Source organism: Paramisgurnus dabryanus, chromosome 18 (genome assembly GCF_030506205.2).
Source record: "Paramisgurnus dabryanus chromosome 18, PD_genome_1.1, whole genome shotgun sequence".
Lineage (NCBI taxonomy): Eukaryota > Metazoa > Chordata > Actinopteri > Cypriniformes > Cobitidae > Paramisgurnus > Paramisgurnus dabryanus.
This window is the reverse complement of record NC_133354.1, coordinates 17,957,389-17,983,050: the sequence shown is the minus strand read 5'-3', so window position 1 is coordinate 17,983,050 and position 25,662 is coordinate 17,957,389. Positions and strand designations below refer to the sequence as shown.

Genomic DNA, 25,662 nt, shown 5'->3' with positions numbered 1-25,662 from the left:
TACATATTTGGGAAATAAGAGATGGATTAGTTTACAAGCCCAGACTTAAATATTCAGCTTGTGATCCATGTGGAGAACAGATAACTTAAAGGTTATGTTTCAGTGTGCCTAATAGTTACTGGTGTTTTATTTTAGGCTTGTATTTTACACATTTTTACCTTGTATTAGTTGAATAAGAAAACTGAAAATGTGTTAGCAAATAAACTAAATTGTTTAAACTGTGACTTAAATTGTTTAAACAAAAAAAAAATGACACAGTGGAGATTAAGCCTCACATCTTTGTGTATCCTGATTATGTAATCATGGTCTTGTGCCCTTGACATTATTTATATGATGCTGCTAAATATGTCTTTATCTTAAGGGACAGTTCACCCAAAAATTAAAATTAGGTCATCATTTACTAACCCTCATGTTGTTACAAACCAATTTCTTTGTTCTGATAAACACAAAGGAAGATATTTGGAAAAAAATTTGTAACAAAACTGTTCGTGGACCCCATTCACTTCCATACTAGGAAAACATAATACTATGGAAGTAAATGGGGTCCACAAACGATTTAGTTACAGACATATCTCAAAATATCTTCCTTTGCGTTCACCAAAACAAAGAAATTTATACAGGTTTGTAACAACATGAGAGTGAGTAAATGATGACAAAATTGTCCTTTTTGGGTGAACTATCCCTTAAATATATGAAAATATGTATATTTTTTTAAGTTGTTTATCAATTAATGTATAATTAACTTATATATTATTAACACATCGCAGTTATTATTGAAAACCACAGGCTTATCAATGAAATCTGAGTTCTTGGAAAAGTTAAAGCCCATCTTGTTTTGACAGATATAAACCTATAGGGGCTTACTGCTTAACTGTCACATGCAGTGAAAGAGGTGGGACATAATACCCTAACAGAGGATATGAGTTTAAGCATGACCATTCACACCAGAGATCACATTGGACCGTTACTATGAGTATGTTAATTGCTCATTTCTCTGACCAGGACCACATGCAACCTGGCAACATGACATAGCTGTTTATAGTCATCTTACATTTACAATGACTTCAAAACATTTCGAAACGGTTAAGGAATTTTTGCATGACGACCACCAGGGAAAGACCAAAAGAAGACAAATATTTACTGACCAGAAGAAAAGAAGGTAAGTAAAAAATTAACCCCATTTCATGCAATCGGCCAAGTGAATTTGCACACAAATATTTAATGTATTTCTTCGAATAAAAACAAAACAAGGAAAAAGGGACAACATTTGCAAATATTTTTTATTTAAATGTTTTGCAAATAATAAAATGCATTTGTTAGCACACACTTAAGGAATTTGAATTGAAACCCACAAAGCAAATCTATTGATTTTTTTTATAATGAGATCAATTTGATCCATTTAAAAACCACTGCTATCCGACGCTTTTAGGCATTTTTGCACTTTGCAAAAGAGTATGATTAAAATGACTACCTAAAAAGTGTTTATTTTTAATTAAATATTTATTTCTTATGGTTCAGAGATTAAAATAAATAAAATTCAGCACCTGTTTTCATCTTTGAAAGCCAAAAATGATCAAATGAAATAGTTTTTGAGTATAAATACACATGCACATTGAGTATCTCAGAAAGCATGTCATTGTATCAGAGGCTGCAGGCAAACACGCACATTGGTGATAAGACATGGTGACGCAGTTATGACATCTCTTTTTCCATTAGTAACAGTTTGGTTTCTTCTCTTAATGACGCTTGTAAGGCCAACAGCAGTGTGGTTGGTCCCTTAAAATGTTTTTCATCCAACCAAGATTGTAAAAAGCTTAGAGAATTGAATAGTAAAGTTTTAGTTTATTGAAATAATATGCAAATTTATATGCAATATGATTATATAATAATAAACAAACCATTCATTTGAACTTTAGACCTTTGATAATAAAAAATTTAATTATTTTTTGTTTTATATCTCTTCTCCAGTTTAACCCCAAACAATAAAATGTAATGCAACAATTTCTAGTTCTGTTTGCATGCTTACTCTAGGACACAAAATCATTTAATAGTTGTAAAAATGCTGTATGATTTGTCTAAATTGTTTGTCATTTTAAACACAGGGCCTGCACAGAATGGAGGAAAACGTGTTCTCGATTGGCAGCACAGAGCAGAAGAAAGATGGAGAACCAACTGTTCAATGAGTTAACAGCGCTGCTGCCCCTGGATCCGAGTATGGAAGGTCAGCGAGACAAAGCTTCAGTCATACGACTCACAATCGCTTACCTGCACCTGAGGAGCCTCCTCAACAACAACCCAGACACCTGTGCACTGTCCTTTCCATCTTCAGCAGGTACAAAATAGTTAGATACAGGTATAGATACAGGGTTGAATGAAAGTTTGTTTCTAAAGGCCACTGTAATCGTAGGAGTGTTGGCAAAATCTCAAGAGAGGGGTTTGCTGGGTTCTGCTTTTGGAGGATTCGTGGTTCTGTTGTCTTTGAACGCCAAGGTCATCTTCACCACAAGTGATGTGTTTACACATACTGGAATTAGCCAGGTAATGATATAAAACAGATTGTAACTATAAATCAAACTCACATGAGAGTTACATAAAATGTGGGATCTCTTTCCCAGATGGATTTGATTGGAAGAAGTTTGCTTGAGTTCTTGCATCCGTGTGATCAGATGGAGGTGAAAGACATTCTCACTAAACTAATAGGTGAAAACCTGCAGTGTCCGTATGAGCATGTTTTCTTAACCCTTATGTTTAATAGCATTCTGGATTGGAAATTACATTTCATTTCTTGCTTAAATTTCAGGAAACCAAGGGCAGCAGGAATGTGAAATTTTCCTCAGAATAAAAAGTGCAGTGAACCAAAAACTGTCTCCGTGGAAAGTAAGCATCTTTTCTCTCTGTTGCAAAAACAGAATACACACATTCCTCAGTGATTTCCTTTCACATCTTTACATTCACTGTGTAAAGGTCATTCAGTGCATGGGAAAGAAGTCGTCTTCTGCTACACCCGGATCCGGCTGTCTAGTCCTTCAGTGCAGGCTGCTGCCCGTGCGGCAGTTCATTGAGATGGATGCAGCATCGAACACAAATACATTTATGAGCATACACAGCCCAGATATGAAGTTCACCTACTGCCACACAAGGTACAACCTCATGGATTGTGTGTTAAGGTGCATAGAAAAATGCATTGATAAATGTGACTATCTTTTTTGGCTCAGGGTTGTGAAGCTGATTGGTTTCAGAAACTCAGAGTTGTTTGGCCAATCTGTGTACCAGTTCTATCACCCATCCGACTGCCAGAAACTCCGCATGGCACACATCTGCTGTAAGAATGAATGATTTTGTCATCTGTTTCCATGTTTTGTTCACATTAGATGTGATTTGTTTGATGGTACAGCACATTTTTCTTCAAAAGCCGAATATGCAAACAGTTTTTTATTTTTTATTTAACCTTTATTTAATCAGGAAAATCTCTCTGAGATTCAAAATCTCTTTCACAGAAAAGTCCTGACCTAGCGAGGACAGCAGTTACAGTCACAAAAATTAAAAACAACAATGTATACAAACAAATTTAAAAACAATTACAAATCAGAGAGTCTTCTTCAATTGACCTAATAATAGATTTAAAATGATCCATAGTCACTAAAGTTTGTAGTTTCAGTTGTGTTTGAAGTTGATTCCATTCAATAGTAAATAAAAGAGGTCCCAGTATGGACCCTTGGGGAACACCTTTGACAGTCTCCAATAGGCCTGAATTTTTCCCTCCATCCTGAACACATTGAGTTCTATTACTTAGATAGTTTTTAAACCAGAGAATGACATGATTTGATAAACCAACACTCCTTAATATGAGCAGCAGCATCTCATGGTCCACTGTGTCGAAAGCCTTTGATAAATCGATAAAAAGAGAAGCGCAGTGGTCACCTCTATCAATTGATGCAGTAATATCATTCAAAACTTTCAGAACAGCTGTAGTGGTACTATGTTTTTTGCGAAACCCAGATTGATTATTAGATAGAATTTTATGCGCATTCAGATAACAAGTCAACTGATCACTAATAAAACGTTATTAGTGATTTTCGACAGGACACAAAGCTTTGAGATTGGTCTATAATTATCTAATATATTGTTGAATTCTATGTTACAAGCGTCACCAAGCAGAATTAGAAAAAACTAAAACCCCGCTCCCATCTTCAAACAGTTGGGATGAGGCTATGTATTGGTTCAACCAATGAAAGATGAAAGCAGATTTTTGGTTTTGTTTGGTGACACATAAATTACACATTTAAGCTTTAAATTCGCTTCAATCCAAAATTCATGTATGCCTGTTTAGCTTTGTAGCGCATTGTGTTAGCAGCACAAAAGGTCATGGGGTCCAACCCAAAAAACACACATGCTTATAAAAATGCAATTGTAATGCAATTCAACTTTGCAAAATGCATAAAAATAAACTGTATTCATATATTTTCAAAACAGTGCTCTCCAAAGGACAGGTGTCCACTGGGAAATATCGGCTGCTGCAAAGACATGGTGGTTACGTGTGGGCCGAGACAGATGCGTCATTGGTTTGCAACAGTCACACGGGTGTACCAGAGAGCGTCGTCTGCATCAATTACATTCTTAGGTTAGAAAATTGACCGTCACACTCACAGTAAATTCACTTAACCCTTGTATTGTGTTCGATTTTTGTGACGATTTTGATGGAGCGGGTCAAATTGACCCGCATTGGATTCAATGCAATTCTGTAAATATCACATAATGAAAAACAAGAAGGGATTAGGTATGAACAGAACCATTTTAGTATCAGTCTTTGTCACACATTATAAACACTTTAAATTAAAAAGTAAGATTTAAAAAAATGCATTTAACCACAATTTTTAACATGTTTGTTTTAACAAATGTTGCACAAAAACTGTTGCAACAATTAACATTTTAAATTTTAATTCAACATGTTTTTTTAACATACCTGCGTTTAAGACATCCTAAATGAACAATTTAATATTGCTGTGAAATGAAATTAAGCTTTTCTTTTTCTAAACAGGCTCATCTTTTGTTCTTGAGGCTCATTGTACAAATTCAAGAAATCACTGTTTACATGATGTGCACACATCAAGCATGTGCTTTCTGACCTCTTGCATTTTACACAAATGATGCTTATTTTGGTGTCATGTTTTGTGGGGCACAGCTGGCATCACCTGTATTCACATCTGGATTTACTGTGGGTCTGAATTCATCTGCTTTACATAGTATTTCATATACATTGAAAATAGAAATGATAGTTCACATTTACTTTTCTGTGTCTGAGGAAGTCTTTATCAGTACTGAAAATAGTGAGGAAAAGCTCACTTTTCCCTTTCCAGGGTAGTAAAACACCAAAATATACGCAATAAATGTATTTAATTTGTGTTTATACAGTTGCCTTGGAACAAACAAATATGGGTCAAATTGACCCGCGAACATCAAAATCGTACCAAAAATCATTATTTGTGCTAAAAAAAAACACTTCAAAACACATCAGTGTATCCTAACTTTGCATGCATGTTCATGGCCCTAAATGAGAAAAAGTGACAAAATTTCTGGAAGAAAACTGAAACTTAAGTAGTATTTCATATACATTGTAAATAGAAATTATAGCTCACTTTTACCATCTGTGTCTGTAAAAGTCTTTTTCAGTACTCAAAATAGTGAGGAGAAGCATTTTTACCCCCATTTCAGGATAGTAAAACACCAATATAACAACAAACACTAAAAATATATATTTAATTTAGGTCTATGCAGTTGCTTTGGAGCAAAACAAAATGCGGGTCAAATTGACCCGCGAACCTCAAAATCGTTACAAAATTATTTTGGTACACTTCAAAAAATATCAGCATGTCTAAACTTTGCATGCATGTTCATGGCCAAAAATGAGAAAAAGTCAGAAAATTTCAAGAATAAAATCACAGGTTAACTGGTTTATCCGACAGCTGAAAAATCAAAACGGGTCAAATTGACCCGGAACATAAAGGGCCAATATTATTCCAGTTTTTACAATATGTAATACAAGTCTAAGGTGTGCCTGGAATGTGTCTGTGAAGTTCCAGCTCAAAATACCTTACAGATAATTTGTACAGCATGTCAAAATGTCCCCATTTTGGCGAGAGCAAAAAAAGTTAAAAATAGATCTGATTCCTGTGAATATAGGCTGGAACAATAGTATATGTATAAGTGCTACAATGTGCTAACAAACACATTTTCAAAAGCTTTTGGTAAAGTTAACCAGTAAGTCAGTGCCCCCCTTTATCAGTGTGATGTCACATTAACAAGAGAATCAAAACAGGATGTCTAATGAGACTGCTCTGGTTTCATTGGGATTGAAAAATGGGCACACTGCCAACACACATTTATGTCCAAACACCTTGTAAAATTGCATTTTGCATAATATGGGCCCTTTAAGAATTTATTGATGTCATTGATGTAAAATGTTTCTTTCTACTGTGTCTTATAGTGGAGTGGAGAATCCCAGTTTGGCATTTTTACTGGAGCACACAGAGCAACTGCTGAAACCACATGACTCACTTTACACAGAATCCCAGGCTGTTTTTCTTCCATTGTCTGCAGCTCTGCGGGATAGAGAAGCCCTTAAATCCCGAAAAGCAGCAACACACAATCACAATGAATCTGTTACATCTACAAATCCTACAGGTAGACAGACTAGATATGCATATATCAAACTTTTCGCAATATAGTATGTTTAAAGATGTCATATCAAGGTGACTTGTCTTTTTTTGTTTAGAAGGTGATGGAAAGGAAGTTCATGGCTGTTCAGAGATGGCACATAAGACAGAGGAGTGCTGCAATTTCAATTGTGTGAGTATACTGTAGGGTGTCACAATGTAGCGGTATGTCAAAAACAGTGATAGCAAAAACCATAATTATCAATATTGTGCTAACACTACCCGTGTGATAATATTGTAAATAATTCAGAACCCATTTTAACATTTTCCTTAAGAGCCATAATGTCTACAAACTTATTTGAGAATAATTCATTTAACCCCTTTAAATCAGTGTGCCTTATTTAAATTAGTTGATTAAATTTATTGGTTTGAACCACAAAACACGTGATGTCCATTACAGTGGACGCAGGGTCTGAAGGGTTAAGTATAATTTATTTTGGCCAAAAACAGATAAAACAAAGCATACAATACTAAAGATGATTTTGACTGATAGCATTATCAACCCAATAATAGGTAATACTATGGTACCTTTTTGTTAGACATCAAGCATTTCCTTATTGATAGTTTGCATTTAGAAATCTACAGTAGGTTAAAAAGCTGATTAAAATAGTATTTTTCATCGTAACTGACTGTTTTGAAATTGTACATGTTTCTCACCATAGGATCTGTGCGATTTAGACTTGGACAGTCTGGCTCCTTACATTCCCATGCATGGAGAAGATTTCCTGCTGACACCCATTTTAGAAGGGACGGTGGACAGTGCCCATCACAACCTGAACCCTCAGATGCCAAATTTGGAGGAAACGATCTTTCAAAGCATGGACAGCCTTACAAAAGATCAGCAATGTGTCAGTTATTGTGTATCTAACAGGTGTGCATCTTAAAGGTCATTGTCTGCTACAAAATAAATCACTCTTTATTTCTTACTAAACACTGAAATTCTCATTAGGGTTAGTGATGCATCTAATCTGATATCAGGCCATCAGTGGAATAACAGCCTCGATATTGTTAACCGGATTTCAGAGGTGTGGTGCTAATGATGCATTAAATTACCTATAAATTATCTTAATCCACCATGAGCCATTGAATAATAAGGGTTCTCTCTCCAGGTTCAGTATAATTACAAACATGTCTCAGCTGAAAGCAGGACGTATCATTGGAGGACCGATGTAATAAAAGTCTCACAATATTTCAACAGGACGCACTGGAACTACGGTAAAACACTGCTTCCGTACATCACAAAACAACATATCTTACAATATATGCACATTTGGTGCATAGTGTTTAAAGGGGACATATCATAAAAATCTGACTTTTCCATGTTTAAGTGCTATAATTTGGTCTCCAGTGCTTCATCAACCTAGAAAATGTGTAAAAGATCAACCCAGTAACTTAGTTTTGGTAAACCATTCTCTGCAAGCGTGTGAAAAAATGAAAGTTGGCTCCCCCTGCGATGTCAGAAGGGGATAATACCGCCCCTTTATCTGCACTATCCAACCACAACACTGCCATTTAGTGCAGCGATCAGCTCATTTGCATTTTAAAGGACACCCAAAACGGCAAATTTTTGCCTACAAAATGGCAATTTTAACATGCTATAATAAATTATCTATATGATATTTTGAGCTAAAACTTCACATACATACTCTGAAGACACCAAATATTTTCTACATCTTAAAAAAGTATTGTTTAATGTCCCCTTTAATACTGCATCAATTCCACTAGATGGATCAACAACAAAGTCACGTGGTGAAGACCAGAATCAACTCGGATCAAAGTTCAGGTCACTTCAGGACTCAGAGAAGCCTTCTCTTCAGCACATAAGACTGCAGACACGCGGAATGCACCCGACACCTTTGACTCTGCCTGTGTTGAGTAGGTTGGAGTGTGAAATTAATGCTCCACTCGACTCCACAGCTTATTTACTTCAAGGGACTGAAATTACAGCCGTTCTGGACCAAGTGGTTTCAAGAATGCCTTGGTGCTGACGCAAAACAAGAACTTCATCATCATTAATTTATTTAAAATTAAAGGCTTGTTCGACTTCCTTTGGCGCCGCATGAACCGACAGGCGGATGACGTCAAGCTACCGCGAGAGCGGTCGTGGTACTTTTACGTCATCCGCCTGTCAGTTCTTGCGGCGCCGAATGAAGTCGTACACGCCTAATAACTCAAAGCCTATAATCATATCTCAGCCTCTTTTGCCTCAGCGTGGATGACTTAAACCTGTGTGATTTAAGAGCCATCGTTTTTCATCTAATATTAGGCTTTGCATAGGATTCGTCTAAATTCTCTGCACCATTCTGATGTCAGTGTTTGGCTAACGTTAGGTATGTAAATATGGCTTTGCATCCTCAACCATCGCTTTTGTATTTGAGCATTTTACACATTAAATATTATATTTAGTACATTATATTTAAATAAATAAATATGAAAGACACGTTGTTTTATGTGCATTAAGCTGTTTGATTTGTTTTCTTAAGTTGTTTTAATTTAACTTGCATTTTTTAGTTTATTATTTAGTATATTATATTGCACCATGGCTGATTAGGATTTAGCTAAACACCCCAAAGTATGTTTATAACAAACATGTTGTAAACAAAACTCCTGCAGATACTCTTAGATGTACAAAAATAAATAAATAAAGTCAGACTGGTGTTATCGCAACAGCTTTTAATGACCACAAAAAAAAGTTTTACAGAAAATTGCTTGAATCAAGAAACAGGATATAAGTTCACACAAGGCAATGTCTGTATATACATCACTAGGTGCAACAGATTTAAGAAATGGCTAAAAATGCAAGAGTTGAGTGTAAGATCCTTTGTCTTTGTGCTCCAGACTCCAGGTTTATTTTGTAATGGTATTCCTGTGAGATGAGATAAACAAAACGTATTAAAATCAGGATATAACTCCAACAAAGCCAAAGAAAGATAAGCCATAATGTGATGGATTAAACCTAAATTCCATTAAAGTTTTATTCTAACTACAAAAAAAAGTAGTATATTAAAAATACTCCTAAATAATGCATATCCTGTTATTATGATAACATAATTAAAAATTTAATGGTACGTTTATTAAAATTCCTCAGCATTTGGGGAATATTGTATAAACACATACGCATTCATGCTCTTCCCGCTGCCGCTCAGCACAATATAAGGAGTTTTCTGGGATTTTTGTTTCTCCTGCAGAAGAGCGACGGTACCCAGGGGAGTATCGCTACTGCTCATCTTCTTCAGCAGCTGTGGAAACAACCAGATAAAAAAACTTGACTGCTTGAATTAGCGATAGGTCATCGTGAACAATCCCATAATGTCCTGTGGAATCTCCACACACACACTTGACATTAATATCACCAAAACGTACCGCTTCTTCCTCTAGTTTCTTCATCCTCCGTTCTGTCTTCATCTTGCCAGAACCCTTTCCATGAAAACGATGAGACAGCTGTCTAAAAGCCTGTAGGAGAAAATACATAAGATCTGAAGAAGTGCTGATGCATCTAAAAATGCAACTGGTTGAGAAGCAGAACATATACGGACCTCTTTAGGCGTGAGTTTGCGACCAGACTCATCAACGTATTCGATCTTGACATCTGGCCTGTAGTTATCCTTTTCTTTGAAATCCTGAGTAAAGCCTCTGTATTCCTCCCTCCTGCTGTATTTGTCGTCAATATTCCTGTGAAGGCAACATCTCAGCTTTAATGAAGAGCTTACCAAAACTACATACGTCAGATGTCGAGGTGTTTGTCCTGTGGTGGTTACTGTAGCTTTACTATGTGCTTAAAAAAGGGAGGGTTGAGTGGTGGACTGAGCCGTTGGTTGCATTTCACAAACTCACTGCTAGATGTCACTAAAATCTACACAGTGCACCTTTAAGATGTCCTTGTTACTTTGTCTTTACACAAAGACGTGCAGAGTAATATTATTTTAAAACAAGTTCATAAATCGCTTGTAATTATGCATTATTTACTCATTACATTTAACTTTTATCCATGTAACTGTTTAATAAAAAAAAAACATTACTGCTACATCTACTCACATTTTGTCTTCAATGCAGTAGTTATCATTAGGTAGAGCAGCTTTGGGACCTTTAACACGAGCCATCTTCTGCATCTGTGTATCTAGCAGCCCTAAAGGGGTTTAAAAAAAGAAAACATTTATAAATTCATCCATAAATAATTTATTACGGTGTTTCATCTTCCAGTTAATGTGACTGAAATCCCACCTTTGTTCTTGCACAGATGCAGAGCTGCAGCTAGACCAGCTTTTACAATGGGCTCTTCATCAAGAATAGTTGTAGACGCTGTAGCGAACTATAACACAGAACAAGAATTAAGATAACGTTTTATAGTAACTTGTAGCTCAATTGGTGGAGCACAGCAGCACCATCAACCCCAAGGTCACAGGTTTGATACCCCCCCAAAAAAATCAGTTTGACAGCGCTGTAAGCCAACTATACATAAACATTAACATAATCCTGATATTAAAATGGGTAAATAAATTAAAAGACATACATCAGTGGTTTTCTGCTCATCATCCAGGTTAACGGTGCTCCAGCCCACAGTGTCATCCATATCCGAGTCTGCGTCACCAGCTCCCTCTTTCTCAACATCTTTTTCAAAGTCCTGTGTAACCACAAAAAATTAAACATTAAAAATCAGGATCAGCAGGTGAAACAACATATTTTCAGTGTGAGGGGTTGGGATGACGTGTACCATCATGTCCTCCTGGTCCTCTCGATTGCCTGACAGCCCGTAAGTTGGAATATCACCGAGAGTGCGACAAAACTCAGAGGTGGCATTGAAGACAATATTATTTTTTCTGTCTGGGTCGTTGTCATTATCTTCTGCCGACTCAAGTCTTTTTATGTGCTGAATCACCTGGAACGCAAAACACATGCATAAATTTCAAAGTTTACTTGTCATTTAAGAGAAAACGCTTCCCTGTAAATGACGAGTTTTGCAGCAATCTGTATTTCCGCTATTATCCTCCAAGTGGCGTTCCTGCCCAACTTATGAAACCTGGAAGTATTCCCTTAGGGCAAACAGTTCAAACTCTGTGTACATTTTGAGAAACTCTAAAACTGATCTCTATCAAGTAATTCACAAAAATTGTATTATCTCAGAATTTGCTCAAAATTTTATAACATCTGAAGGGGCGGGGTTAAAGGCAGGGTGCATGATCTCTGAAAGCCAATGTTGACCTTTGAAATCACCTAAACAAACACACCCCTACACCAATAAAATCTGGACCCTTCTTTTGATAGACCGACCCCACACATACGTAACCCTGGCAACGATGTCGGTAAGTAGACACGCCCCTTACTGCTGATTGGATATATGTGTGTTTTGGTAGTCGGCTCGACTCTCTTTTCCAAATTGTTTTTCAAAAATCATGCACAAGTGTAGAGAATGATGACTGGAAAAACTAACACTGACCCGTTCTCCTGAGTCTTTGAGCAACTGTTTCTGTCTGAGTTTCCTCTGTTTCTCCAGCTGCTTCTGGAGCTCCTGTTCAGCTTCATCTTCTTCTATCCCAGCAGGTTCTGGAGAAGCAAAGTCCTCTGGGAGAGAAAAAACAAAGCAATGTTTATCAGAGACAACAGTGATGCCTTTTTAATGAGACATTGTCTGGTTTGGATAGAAACCGATGTCTTAAAATATAATGGTTCTTTAGACACGATAAAGCTTTCCCACCATCGTCACTAATGTCCATGTCAGCCATTCTAATGTCATCTGACTGCAGTAGTACATCAGCCGCCTTGCTGCTGGTTTCCACAGCAACACTCTTTGGCTCATCTTCCTCTTCATCTCGTTCTCTTCTGCCTCGACCTCGAGTCCTGAGTGTAAGAAACAGTTTTGGAGTGATCAGAAAGCTGAGACATCTGATTGTGGTCAAATAATTTTTGGTGTTATTTACCTGGAGCCGAAATCTGAGCTGCGAGTGTCATCTATCAACAGCTCATCTGCCCCAACTTTCTCCTTCTTTCTAATTTTCTTTACTTTGCGTTTGGTCTTTTTAAAGCCCACCTGATGTCACAAATAACAAAGAAAGTGAAAAAGGCAAACTGAATAACTTTGGCAACCACTCTTCTTTAACAATTTAAGAAATTAAAGCTGTTCATTTATCTGTCTGAACAAAGCCCTAAACACACATATAGCTCACCATCTCTTGTGGCGTGTAGTATTCAGTGGCAAGGATGAGCGCAGGCATGTCAAGAGACTGCGCTTGACTGCGCAGATTCTCTCTGATGGCCTGCAGCTCACGCTCTCTCTCACCCCCCACAAAACCCCCAGTGCTCAGCCTGAAGCTCTTCTTCTTCTCCCCGTCGATCTCCTCATCATACTTGGACAGCACAGATTTCTGCTTGAACTGGAAAGAATTTAAAGAGGAAAAACAAGTGATGTTTTTATTTAAATGCTACATTTATATATTTATATCAATATTAAGCTGCAATCTGTAATGTTTGCCTCTCTATCGCTATTTCTGTTTAGAAAGGTAGTTTTAAACAATAATATTTTATGTACTTCCTCTGATTTTTATTCCTCCTAAGCAAAAAAAGTTATGAATTGCACTTCACAAATTCATGTTTATATCAGTCTTTGCTCTGGTATCAAAACTAGAAGGACGAATTTTTCTTGCATTGATATCAACTACAAAAGACTTGGAAAAGGGAAAAAACCTATGACACCAAGTGAACAAGGTGAAATGAGTGGTAAATAAAAGTAATAGGTGAGCTTACAGTAACCATGTCATCCACACTCTCCTCTTCTTCATATGGTTTATAATCAGGTTTCTTCTTTTTCAGCTCTACATTTTTCTCTGCTTTCTCTTTGTCCACAAGCCCCACATTCACCAGCACATCCTCCTTCTCTTCAAGCACGCCTGTGAAAATCACCCACACAGAAAACCGTGAGTGGGAAATGCCAGTAATGCTTGCTTTTTTAATTCAACAGTGAATTTACTATAGTAAGAGATGCACTTTTAACATACCAGGTGCAAATTGTTTGGGATCATCTTACCTTTATCTTCTAGAGTAAGGATCACTGTCTCCCCTTCTCTGAAAGAATCCACCTTGTGTTGAACTTTAAGCCCTCTAAGATCATGCGAGCGATATGAATCCTAGTTTATAGAAATAAATTGGTTAGTAAGCTTGTAACCAGGCCTAAAAACCTTACTGAGAATTATTTTTTTTGTGCATGAGTACATCGAGCAAGACAGCAACAATACCTGCATGCGCACCGCTGGATTTTTAAAAGCCCATGTACATTGTATGCGTAGGTTGCAACAAGCACCTACACGAGAATGTAATAAGTAGCCCACGAGATGCATTACATTTTTTCACAATGCGCACACATTGAACGTCTGTGTACACGTATGACTCAAATAAACTATACATTGCAAGGCTGTGTGTGTTCGACCGCGCGCCTACATTCGCATCCACAAAAAACAAACTATACTCCCGGCTTAATAAAAATGCATCAGTTGACTGGCATCCAAAAATAACCCCTTTCCATTGATCAATGTAATCAGACTAAAACTTAAATTTTCCTTGTAAAACGTAATTTCAAAAAATCAGGTAGGTTTAAGTATCGCAGTCACCGCACTAGCTATTTTTTATTAAATGAGATGCAGGTGTGTAATCCCAGCATTAAAGGGGAGGTTCAATGGTATTTCAAGCATTCTGACTTATTAACAAAGTTATAGAGTTGTTTCCTCATGCTAAACGTAGGGAAAGTGTCAAAAAGGCAGTTGGACATGTTTCAGAGTATTTCTGTGCCGAATGCACTTCGCCAGGGTTCGTACAAGTTTCGGAAAGTTTTTTCGATTACAGGTCCAACTGACGTTTCTGGGGTTTTTTATGCGCATCACTTCTTTATATGGGCACTTCCCCCGGAAAACCCCGCCCACCCGTCAATCAGCGGGAGACCCTAGAGCTTGCAAACATCTTATCACGCCATTCAGCTTTGCTTAATTTCAAAACTCAACAATGGCACGAAAGATGAATGTAAGGAGAAGAAATCCAGCCTTATGAAAACAATGGATATAGTTTATTATCCGGGGTAGCAGCGGAGTTTTGCGTGTGTGTTTGATGCGGTGAATTATCCCAACCGGATCATGATGAGTTGCACGCGGTAAGTAAGACTTCTGTCTTTTGTTGGAAATAGACGCGTGCATATTATATAAATGACACGAACATGTAGTGAATCATAAGTTAAACAGTTTTGTATAGTGTTGCATGACTCATACTCACTCCTCCCGCGGTATAACTCCTACTTCTTCATTTTTTCGTACGTTATCGGAAAGATTTGGTAAAGCTAATCTTTCTTTTATAAATATGATTCAACTAAAGACTCTTCGGAAAAATAAAGGATGTCATACAACTCTATAGGTACTCCAGATTAACATCAGAAATGCAGAAACAGCATGTGTTATGTGAGCTTTAATGGCAAGAAAAGCCTCTTATATTTGAAAGTTGCCACATATGAGGTGTTTCTGGAAGGTTATATTGAATTAGGGCTGTAACGATTAAATCGCGTGTCCTAATAAAAATGCCTGTCTGAAATCGATTTGAATCGCAAGGCTGCGATTCTTTGTTTCATGTGCAGCTTGTGCGTGTACTATGGCGTTTTGGTCAGTAGGAAGTCCTTATCAATCGGCGTCGTTTATAACATGCATTTAAAAAAGCAACACTCGTTAAACAAAATCATTCAAAATATTCTTTATAATCATGAAAATACCTGAAACAATTTGAAGAACAGCGATTTAAATATTCCTGTAGACATTTCCTGGAATAGCGTTTGTAATGCTACTCCTGTGGCACAAAGGCAGTTTCTGCACAGGAGTGCCCCCTGGCGTTCGGATGTGCCGGGATTTCACCATAATTTATTAAAATTCATTCATTGAGAAAACGCGCATTTGCATGATTAATCGTTACAGCCCTATATAGAATGATCATGTGACTTTTATGCACGACAAGTGACCTGTAAATGTAAAAAAATAAATTGCAGTTTTGCGATATATTCATTTTTTCAAACGAGAGTGTAAAAACTTTTGCGATATGTTGTAAAAACTAGGTCACACACCCTCTTTTCCTGTGCAAACTCCTGCTCGACCAGATTGCTCACTCCAAACTCCTGATCCATCTCCTCCAGGAGCTTTGCCTGATGGAAGAACGAATGCACAGAAGGTAAAGATAAAGCCAAATATGGTTACACGAGACCCAAAGCAACTGCTTGTTTCCTTTATCCATACCCTTTTCTCAGCCATCTCCTTCTCCTTGGCTAGTTTGCGACTTTTCTCTACCCAAGCAGCTGTATCGTCCAGCCATGGTTCATCGTCTCCAAGTGTCTTCACCTTTCTGAATACATATAAAAACATTTTGTATTGTATTATATTGTATTTGTATTGCTTGACTAAAATTAATATTCAATAGTTTTATTATCTGTAGCCGATGTTAACCATATCCTACCCTAGTTTCTGATTAAGTAGACGCTTTTCTTTAAGAGCAGCTAGTTTCTCTCTCATCTCAGCCTGCTGTTTGATGTAGACAGGATTTATGGTCTCAGCCACCAGGGGTTCCTCCTTAGTTCCAGCTTCTGAGGAACCAACAAATAAAACAGATTTAGGTCAAATGCGTTAAGTTGGATGCTGTACAATCAAAATACATTTAAAATTGACATTTGATGTAATGTGACTAGGAAAACCTTACCTTTTTTGCTTTCATTGAGTTCAAGGGGTTTCAAACCCAGTTTGGCCCTTAGTTTACTATAAGAGAAAGAGTAGTGACATTTTCACCGCAATGTCTTGGATGTACAGAAACATTAAACCCAAATTTTTAAATGACAGAAATGTGGATGCAAGACAAACATACTTGGTCTCTTCAATGCTGAGCGAGGCATCACCACTTGCAGATTTTGGACCAGGCTCTGCAACACACAATTATTAGTACCATCCAAATTATAAATACAAACATTGACATCTCTTGCAAGCCACAGAACCAACAGCGAGCCACAGGTGTACTATGACAACGTGTCCCAAAAACATCTTATGGTGCCTATCAAGATAGCATACCCAAAAAAGCACACTCACCACTACTGTCCTCATAGGTAGGATCTGTTCTCTCCTTTTTGACTCGTGGTTCTCCATTACCCCTGTCTGCTTTACTGCGACTGTCTTTCTCCGCGGCCCGGCCGCTTCTGTCTCTGGAGCGGGATCTCTTTCTTTTCTCTCGCTCTCTGTCCTTATCCTTGTCTCGGTCCTTGTGTCGGTGTTTCTTGTGCTCGCGGTGCCGATCCTCTGGATCCCGTTCCTTCTCCTTCTCTTTGTGTTTCTTGGATGAACCCATTTCAAGTTTGTATGTGTTTGTTGAAGGAAATAAACTGCGTCTCAGAGCTCTCTAACGCACTTTAAACGACTAGCACGGCAAACAGTGACTAATCCATCTTAATGACCAGAACGTTTAAAACACGTACTATTGACAATAAAAATGTGCGATCCTGGTTGTCGTTAATCCATTTTAAGTGTTTATTTGCGCACAATAACACAACCGACAGCAAAAACACAATCGTAAGACAAACGCGGTGCCCGGTCGTCATTCACTTCCGTGTTAAATGGACTGAGCTAGATTTGCAGCGCCAACTAATGGTATGGAGGAGGGCTGTGCTTTATAATAATAATACTGTCCTGTTGGTGCAATGCTGTTTTAGTTTTGAACTCTATATTTATATTGATATGCTTTACAAATGCACAAATACTAAATATGTAAAGCGTTTAAGATTAATCTAAATATTTTTTGTTATTTACCACTGACAATATTGTTGTTTTTCATCATTTTTAACATCTATATTTTTAATTTGTCTGACTTGCATTTGTATGTAGGCTATGTGGTTCATCTGCATTTCAAATACACTTTAAATAAATAAATATCAAGAAATATCAAGAGTTTTATAAAAAAAAGTTTTATTTATATTTGTTAATACACACACAGATTAACTGGAGAAGTAAACATTTTTTATTTCAATCCTGTCTGTACATAATCTACTTGAGAATGTGCAAGCTCCATTTGGCATAGTTACTAATATACATTTGGAAGATGAATGATTTGATTAAATATAAATAAATAACACAAACATATACACTAATTATATTAAACATACACTAAGTCATTCAAAAGAAATTACAGCAAAACAGAGGTTTTTTTTAATAAGTAAAAATGCTATGAAATTTCAAAAACTATAATAAAACTACTGTTAATTACTATTGTGAAAAACAGATGAATACATCAAAACATCATAAACATCTAAGTCGACATGTCAAATAAAATTAATTATTTAGCAAATTAAATATGTTCATTATTGCTATCACTATTCATTAATATTCATTATTTGCCTTTGATGTTGTTGTTAATTTCAGCCAACAACATCAGGCTATAATTAGGCCCACAAGGCAAAAAGCAATCCAAATGACTGTCTATGGGGCTTTCAGGTCATTATAATATGTCAGGATATGTTTTTATTAAAGAGCATCTGCACATTATAATCTCCAAAATGCTGTCCAGATAAATTAATATATATATATATATATATATATATATATATATATATATATATATATATATATATATATATATATATATATTTTATTTTATTTATATAACATTCTTGCAGTTACATTTTAACAAGATAAAAAGCACTACATACTGTACAAAGAACCCACAGAACTGTAAAGGTTTAATTTTGTAATGAAGCATTAGTAAAGTCCTGTATGAAGATCAATTTTTTGTCAACTACTAAGTTATCAAATAAATAGCTCTGGGAAAACTTGTTTTAGGCCATAAACCTACTATAAAAAAAACTGTATTTAAAAAAACTGTATTTCCGAAGTTCCAAAGATCAGGTTTGGTGAAGAGAATTAAAATCACATGAATACCAATGTTTAAGTAATGATTTCTACGTCACAGCGAAAATAACAGTATCACACAATCCTATTTTGTACAATAATAATAAAAGCAACCATAACAGTGCAAGCACATTGCAATGTGTAAATAAAATAAACACTTCTGATCTGATATGTCTGGTTGCTGCCCATATGCAGGTGTCTTCATATTACACGCTGAAAGTCTAGTGTGACCATGGCTTTATTCCCATGTATTTAGCTTATTTACTGTCTTGCTTTCATATTTTGATCCTTTCATAATGAAAATTCTTTATACATAACATTCAAACTTTTTATGCAAATAAAAATCCCCAATCTGCATAAAAATACATTGTGGTAGAAAACCTTAAACAATAAACAAATTATTCTTTCCATATCAGTCTTACTTGACATCCTATTTTAGCACCCCTGGGGTGGAACTCGTAGCTCCCTCCACAGTGTTAGCATTTCTTTCGGGGAGCGTTTATGCACTAGGAGAACATTATGATACGCACATGGCTTTTCTCGCAGGTCCTCCGGAAGGTCAAAGGTGAGGAAACCAGAATGATGAGTGGGAGACACTCCGAGTCTATGAAGGCACATCCCCAAATAAACATCATCGATAGGGAACAGACTCACCCACCGAGAAACTTCCCGTAAACGCATGGCCAAAGACCCGGTGTAAACCACGCCCCCACCTCCTGCATATGCCGGGTACGTTCCCTTATAGAAGCTTTCAGGTATGTAATATTTAGTACCAGGTTGCCGATTTGGCCAGGCATTGGCGATAACATCCCCCATAACGAAATCATCCGATTGCTTTGTTTTGTTTCGGTCTGTCTTTTGTAATGTATCGTCATGTTGGTTTAGATAATCTAGGAGAGCTCTCGTCCTGACAAACACATCATCATCTCCTTTAAAAATAAAGTGGACATGAGGACAGTGCATTGAAAGCCAGTCCCAGAAGAGGATGTCTTTCAGGGTTAGATTGAAGAAAGTATCTCTGAAATCCCACTGTAGGATGTCTTCGTGATTCCTGCTCTCCAACTCCAGCAGGGCACCCAGGTCCGGGTGAGGGCCCGTCTCTGTGTCTTGCCTTGCGAGTAAGAAGATGGTACGTACGAACCAGACTCTTCCTCCACCGTCTCCTTGGATCCAGCCGCTCCGCCCCCATGTTTCTCTTATGGCCTGCCTGTTCTCAAAGTTTCCGACTTGAGACTTAATCGCCATCAGGAGAAAAGGAGTCTCTGTTGAAATGTCCTCCCCGGCACACAGTTCAGGTTGGTTTAATAGGATTGGATAATGCCTGCAGTGCATGGACAAGACAAAATCCTTCATTTGCTCAGGTAGGTTATTAAAGTCATGCAAGTGTGATGCCCACATCTCATCCTGTCCACAAACAGACGTTTTCCTAGTCTCTTGGGTATGTGCCGTGCCAAATCTCGGACTTATGGGCCTTGTCACGTTACCTCTCAGTATAGGATTGTGTTCTCTGTCCCAAATGTGTTGGAGGCGGTTCCACAGTGCCCCTTCTTCTGGTTGGAGGTTCCAGAAGGGGTTAATTGGATGGGATGCTAGATCTTCCGAGCTGTCAGAGGCTCCAGTGGCGATGAAATGAAGTGGCAGCTGTGGAACAGGAGGGGTGTAGGAGACGGCAACAAATATGGACACCATGATGTACACCAACAGGTGGCTTACCATCACACAAGGCAAGAGACACAGGCATAAGATCTTTCCATTGCATCTAGAGCGTGCCATGGACTGGAAAGGAATGGAAGAAATTGAGTGGGGAAATGCAGTTTTGAATTACAAATAGTGAGAAACCTCAGAAGCTGTTTTGATTTGTGTTCAATAGTAGGGCTTCTACCACCGGAATGGCGTCTCGGATGAATTCAGTATCCATGGCTTTGCCTCATGAGACTCATTATCTGCACCTGACTGAGCAACGTCCACGGCATCCTACCGCCCGTGATATTTACATCACGCACAACATTTACGCTGCTATGAAAATCTCTCCTTACTGTACTTTCATTTGTTTTCCCTGGAGTAACACTTATACTGAGATAAGTAGAGTACACTAATCTGAAAAACACCCTCAGTTATAACTTTCATGTTTTCTGTCCTATGCTTTGAAGCAATTGAATTAAATTATTTGATCAATAGGAAAATATTTTTCTATTAAAAAAAACATATTCTTTAACACATTACAACACCTCAAGCATGCACAGTTTTCACATGTAACAGAAATGCCTGATAAATAATAAATGACTTGGTAAAACTTTACAATAATGTTGTATTAGTTATTAGAACATTAAACAATACTTCTACAGCATTTAATTATCTTAGTTTATCTTTTCAGAAGTTTATCTTTTCATATTTTTTTTAATCTGTTAACATGCACAATGAACTAACATAATTGCCTTGGCATTAACTAATATTAACAAATGTTGAACAATTATATTGCTCATTGTTAGTTCATGTTAGCTACAGTAATGCATTTACTAATGTTAACAAATATTGTAAAGTGTAACCAATTACTAAAAATTCCCATAGTAAAAGTCTCATTTTGAGAAATCTTTAGATTTTCATCTATTTAAGTGAATAACACATTATGTAAAATAGCTTACATTTAAAAAAGGATGTATCTAATTTTTTTTTTTTTTAAATAGAGAAATCATTCATAATACCTTTAAATTATGAAGTTCAGTTTTTTTCTGATGGTTTCAGATAACCCTATCACTTATCTGGAATTTTCTCCCCGCGCAGTTCCCGTAACATCCTTCCTTCACCAGTCCTCCGAGATCCCCAATGTTTTTTCATTCTGACTTTTGTGCTCTCCTGAAATAAGTAAATGAAGTAAACAAATGAAATAGTTTTTTCCTCGAACCATTACGTCCTGGTTTTGCCAATGCAGTGTTTTAAATTAAAATTTGCCTCTTATCTCTTCACAGGTGCAGGTACTAAATGACAATATTTGCATGCCACAGGTGATTTGGAGCACATAAGCCACACCCATCTATATTATAGGGAAAGCTATTTTGCATATGCCCTGTTTTTATATGGGTAAATCTCAGATATTATGTGTCAGTATGTTTTTCACTGCTACAGTATTGAGCTCTGTGCATTCAGCTTGAACATTTATGTTGCCTATAAATAAATAAAAGGTGTTGCTGAGCAACATGTTGGATGACTCTAGAGAGATCTAAACGTGCCTTGCAAAGAGAGTAAGCTTTCTTCAGTATCAGGTATCAGTAAAAATCAATCAGATGATAAAGATTTGCACATACACGTCTCTCATAAGCTATTTGCCCCTGTTTTCCATTCCAGTTTGATCTATTTTAACTTTAACCTTTGAAAAAATTAAAATATATTTATGTACAGTACATCTGGTTAACCTGAAAAACTAAATTATAACTTTTGATTAATGTATTAGTAAATGCTGCAATTAATTTGAACTATACAATGAATAAATGCTATAGATGATAGGTTATTATTAGCTAAAGCATTAACTAATGTTAACCAATACAACCTTATTGTACAGTGTTACCATGAACTGCATGCTTCTCCTTTTAGTCACGCCACCAGACTGAGCTGCTGCATTGACTCATCAGGTTCCACCAATGTTAAGGTTGATTTTGAGGATCAGCAATGCAGTGCTAAGCATATTGCTTATGCTGGCTTCTCAGTTAGTTAACACACACATATACATACACATTTACTGCTTTTTTTTACATGAAATCGTCCTATAAATCTAAAATATAACCTTGATATTGACTGAGTAAAGTTATGTCAAAGATTTAAATCAATGTGAAATAAATGGTTAAAAACTTTAATGCTCCTAATCTCATTATAGACTTGGTCTCAGAGGTGTGGTCACATAGGGATGCTTCGACTATGTATATTTGTGGTGTTTTTATTTGTCCTTCACAAGTATAGTCAAACCCTATAGTTTCATTCCTCTTATAGCACCAGTGCTGTATAAGTTTTTGAACCAGACACTGACAGTAGACAGCCACCTGTCAGCTCTCTCTCTCTCTCTCTCTCTCTCTCTTTCTTTCTTTCTCTCTCTCTCTCTCTCTCTCTGACACTGAGCATAAATCAGATTGTGATGAGGGCACCAATGGAAACTGAGCTCTGTTCTTTCCCAGAGAGAGATGCACTAGATTGGTATACAACACATTCACTGTAAAAAATTTGCTGTATATGCAGCTGTTTGCAGTACCTTACTGTATATATACATTTATGCTATTTACTGGCAACAGTTTGTTCAAAGTTAAATAAACATTAAACATTAACAAGTCTTTATCTTTACAGAAAAAACTACAAAATAACAGCCTTATGTAAAGCATTCTGGGAAACAGAAATCCTCATTAACCTTTTTCTGTTTTTTTCCTACAGATTTTGGTTCTCAGAATGCTTCTGTAAAGGTAAGGCTTGTTATTGTTTAATTTTCATTTTTAACTTTGACAAACTGTTGCCAGTAAATAACATCAATTTAGATCTGCAGCAAGTTACTGGCAAACACCTGCCAGTAATAATGTAATTTCTACAGATTTTTTTAAGTGGTAAAATGATGTACCTTTTGGGGTACAATTTTATACCCTAAAGGTATAATGTACACATAAAGATACACAATAGGTACAGTAATGTACCCAAAAAGGTACAGCATCGTATTATGTTTAGTATTCCTGTAAGGCCATGCTGCCTATTGATTCAAACCCTCAGGGTGTGAAATCACAGCTCAAAACACAGTAACCAGCACTTATATAACCATAGCCAGATGCAGTGGTGGGCAAGGAATAGATTGAATAGATTGTAACAAACATATAATTTCCAAACTGATAGCACTGGTTTTGAATACACTAGTTCTGGTAAAGCTCTTAAAAATAAAGGGAAGAATCTTGCAAAGAACATTTCAAGTTTCTTAAAGGTGCCAAAGAATGCATTGAAATAATGGGCTCTATCTTACACCCGATGCAATGCAGCGCAATGCGCGACGTGAGTGTCTTTTGCTAGTTTCCACCCTGCGCAATTATCATTTTCACGTTTAGCGCCACGTTGTTTAAATAGCAAATGTATTTGCGCCCCCTTTTGCGTCCATGGGCGTTCTGGTCTGAAATTGAGGTGTGTTCAGGCGCATTGTTGGCGCGTTGCTATTTTGAGGCAACTAAAATAGACTACGCCATTGACCAAAAAAAACCTGGTCTAAAGTCTAAAGTCAATGGCGCAATATGTTTTTTGCTATTTAAAAAGCGCATTAGTAATATGCGCCCATAAACGGGACGATAACGCGGGTTTGTTTATCATAAATGTAGACTAATTATGAGACGTTAGAAGACGTAAAGAGCTGCTTCACCTGCAGCCTGGTAAGTAAATAAATGCTTTGCTTTAAACAAATGCATCTGTTTTTAAATGCTACCTCACGACCTGTGGATATGGTGGGATGAGAAACATTTTTAAGTAATGCTCAAAAAAACTGACGCTGTCCAAGTGCTGAAACGTGCGGAGAGCCGTTTGTAAATTCTTTATCTCCTGTTTGTTTCAAATAAAGTATTTTTAGAGTACAAACCTTTTCTTACATATTTGTAATGTTTTTTTGATGATATTGGATAAACATTTAAAGCAATTAAAAGCCTGCTTTTTTACTTCCGTGACTAAATGAAAGTGGGTTTTAAAGGTTTTAATAAAATATAACAATTTCAATACAAGTGAAAAACAACACAATTATTTAACATTAATCTTAAACTGGGGATCTTCTTCCTTCGCTTAGTTTTTCAGTTTACAAAGTACGTCATCTAAATAGGGATTAGACATAGCACCAGCACAACTGGCTTTTAAAGTGGATGAGAGCTGAGACTCTCATTGGTTTATTGCACATTGCGTCCAACATACTCCCATTACTCATTAAAAAAAGGACCAACCCTTTTCGACCATGCACAAACCATTTTTCCCGTCCTTAAATTAGCAAAAGTGTATTCGGGCACGCCCATTTAGACGTTGCGCTGTGCGCTTTAGACAATGCGCTTAGATCGTTAAAATAGGGCCCAATATGTTAAATTGTTCTTTGAAATGTACATAGAAGGCATTTTTAAGCCATAAATGGTATACAACCCTAAGTATTGTCTTTTGAATGAAATGGTCTATTTTTGCCATATTTGGAAGGGTCATGAATAATAATGTTGTGCTCTGCTCTGATGCTCATGTCAGTAGCTCACATTAGTAAACATTTTAACAATTCCGTACGTAATTTAATGTTGGAGGCGTACATCTCTACTGTTACTGTTATGTTTAGATTAGTCTTTTGCATGTACAAGGTTTACATAAAAATGAAAAAACAAAACTTGTTTGAGGCTCACGATATGCCATTACCATTAGCTCTTGTTATTTATCTAGGTAACTTTTTTATTCTATGGCACCTTTTAAAGAAGCAAGGCCTATTTTCTTTATGGATCCATACATGCAGCCAGACAAATGACCTTTTAGTAACCTTTAGTTTTAAAAATGTAGGGTAATACTAGTCTAACAAAAGATGCTTGTGTATGCTTGTGTTACAAAAATCAAACATCACAGGATTGCGTATCTTTTGTTAAAAAAAAATTTATTTCAACAAATCATTTTAGCTTTGCAGATTTGCGAGAACCTTATTTTGAGGGACAATTATATTATAACCCAACTCTCTTTTCTCTGCAAATCTTGTTTTAAAGAGGTACATTATTCTCATAGTCATTGCCGGCAAGAATCAGCCTATTACGCTTTGAATGTTTTTGCTTCACAACAGTATCACAGTCTCTCAATCACAGTAAAGTTTGTGGAAACAGGAGAAAGAATAAAGCCCCATCATTTGTCAATGATAAAAAGCAAAGAACACACAAGTATATGGTCAAATCGAGACAGGCCGTCACGTCCAACATCTTCTCTCCGAAGCAGCATTAGATTCATTGAAGTCAATATTGGGAGAGAAGACTGGTAGGTCAGTTTGAAGCAACATGCATTCAAAGTACATCAAACTTCCTCAAGGGATCTATTTAAATCTCTAT

The 25,662-nt window shown here is 36.7% G+C and overlaps 3 protein-coding genes across 3 annotated transcripts; 1 reads left to right on the top strand and 2 right to left on the bottom strand.

Annotated features, from left to right (window-relative positions):
- The first annotated feature begins 956 nt into the window (after nucleotides 1-956).
- On the top strand, nucleotides 957-9,295 carry hif1al2 (hypoxia inducible factor 1 subunit alpha, like 2). Its single transcript, XM_065287096.2, has 14 exons — nucleotides 957-1,159; nucleotides 2,103-2,332; nucleotides 2,408-2,538; nucleotides 2,616-2,700; nucleotides 2,801-2,877; nucleotides 2,965-3,140; nucleotides 3,216-3,322; nucleotides 4,474-4,621; nucleotides 6,485-6,681; nucleotides 6,773-6,846; nucleotides 7,376-7,584; nucleotides 7,663-7,738; nucleotides 7,823-7,928; nucleotides 8,439-9,295. The coding sequence occupies exons 1-14, from the start codon at nucleotides 1,059-1,061 to the stop codon at nucleotides 8,699-8,701; spliced, it is 1,980 nt and encodes a 659-aa protein (XP_065143168.1). The 5' UTR covers nucleotides 957-1,058; the 3' UTR covers nucleotides 8,702-9,295.
- Nucleotides 9,296-9,371: 76 nt separating this feature from the next.
- Nucleotides 9,372-17,330, bottom strand: sart1 (spliceosome associated factor 1, recruiter of U4/U6.U5 tri-snRNP). Its single transcript, XM_065287095.1, has 20 exons — nucleotides 16,802-17,330; nucleotides 16,584-16,638; nucleotides 16,422-16,477; nucleotides 16,182-16,308; nucleotides 15,965-16,070; nucleotides 15,796-15,873; nucleotides 13,732-13,831; nucleotides 13,452-13,594; nucleotides 12,875-13,081; nucleotides 12,629-12,738; nucleotides 12,406-12,548; nucleotides 12,148-12,272; nucleotides 11,425-11,589; nucleotides 11,224-11,334; nucleotides 10,935-11,022; nucleotides 10,749-10,839; nucleotides 10,250-10,385; nucleotides 10,077-10,166; nucleotides 9,831-9,952; nucleotides 9,372-9,579 (listed from the first exon to the last, which is right to left on the bottom strand). Exons 1-20 carry the CDS (start codon nucleotides 17,055-17,057, stop codon nucleotides 9,561-9,563), a joined length of 2,328 nt encoding a protein of 775 aa, XP_065143167.1. The 5' UTR covers nucleotides 17,058-17,330; the 3' UTR covers nucleotides 9,372-9,560.
- Nucleotides 17,331-18,476: 1,146 nt separating this feature from the next.
- On the bottom strand, nucleotides 18,477-22,316 carry LOC135776880 (N-acetyllactosaminide beta-1,3-N-acetylglucosaminyltransferase 2). The gene is made up of 2 exons (XM_065287796.1): nucleotides 21,313-22,316; nucleotides 18,477-20,386 (listed from the first exon to the last, which is right to left on the bottom strand). The coding sequence occupies exon 2, from the start codon at nucleotides 20,381-20,383 to the stop codon at nucleotides 19,046-19,048; it is 1,338 nt and encodes a 445-aa protein (XP_065143868.1). The 5' UTR covers nucleotides 20,384-20,386; nucleotides 21,313-22,316; the 3' UTR covers nucleotides 18,477-19,045.
- Nucleotides 22,317-25,662: the final 3,346 nt, after the last annotated feature.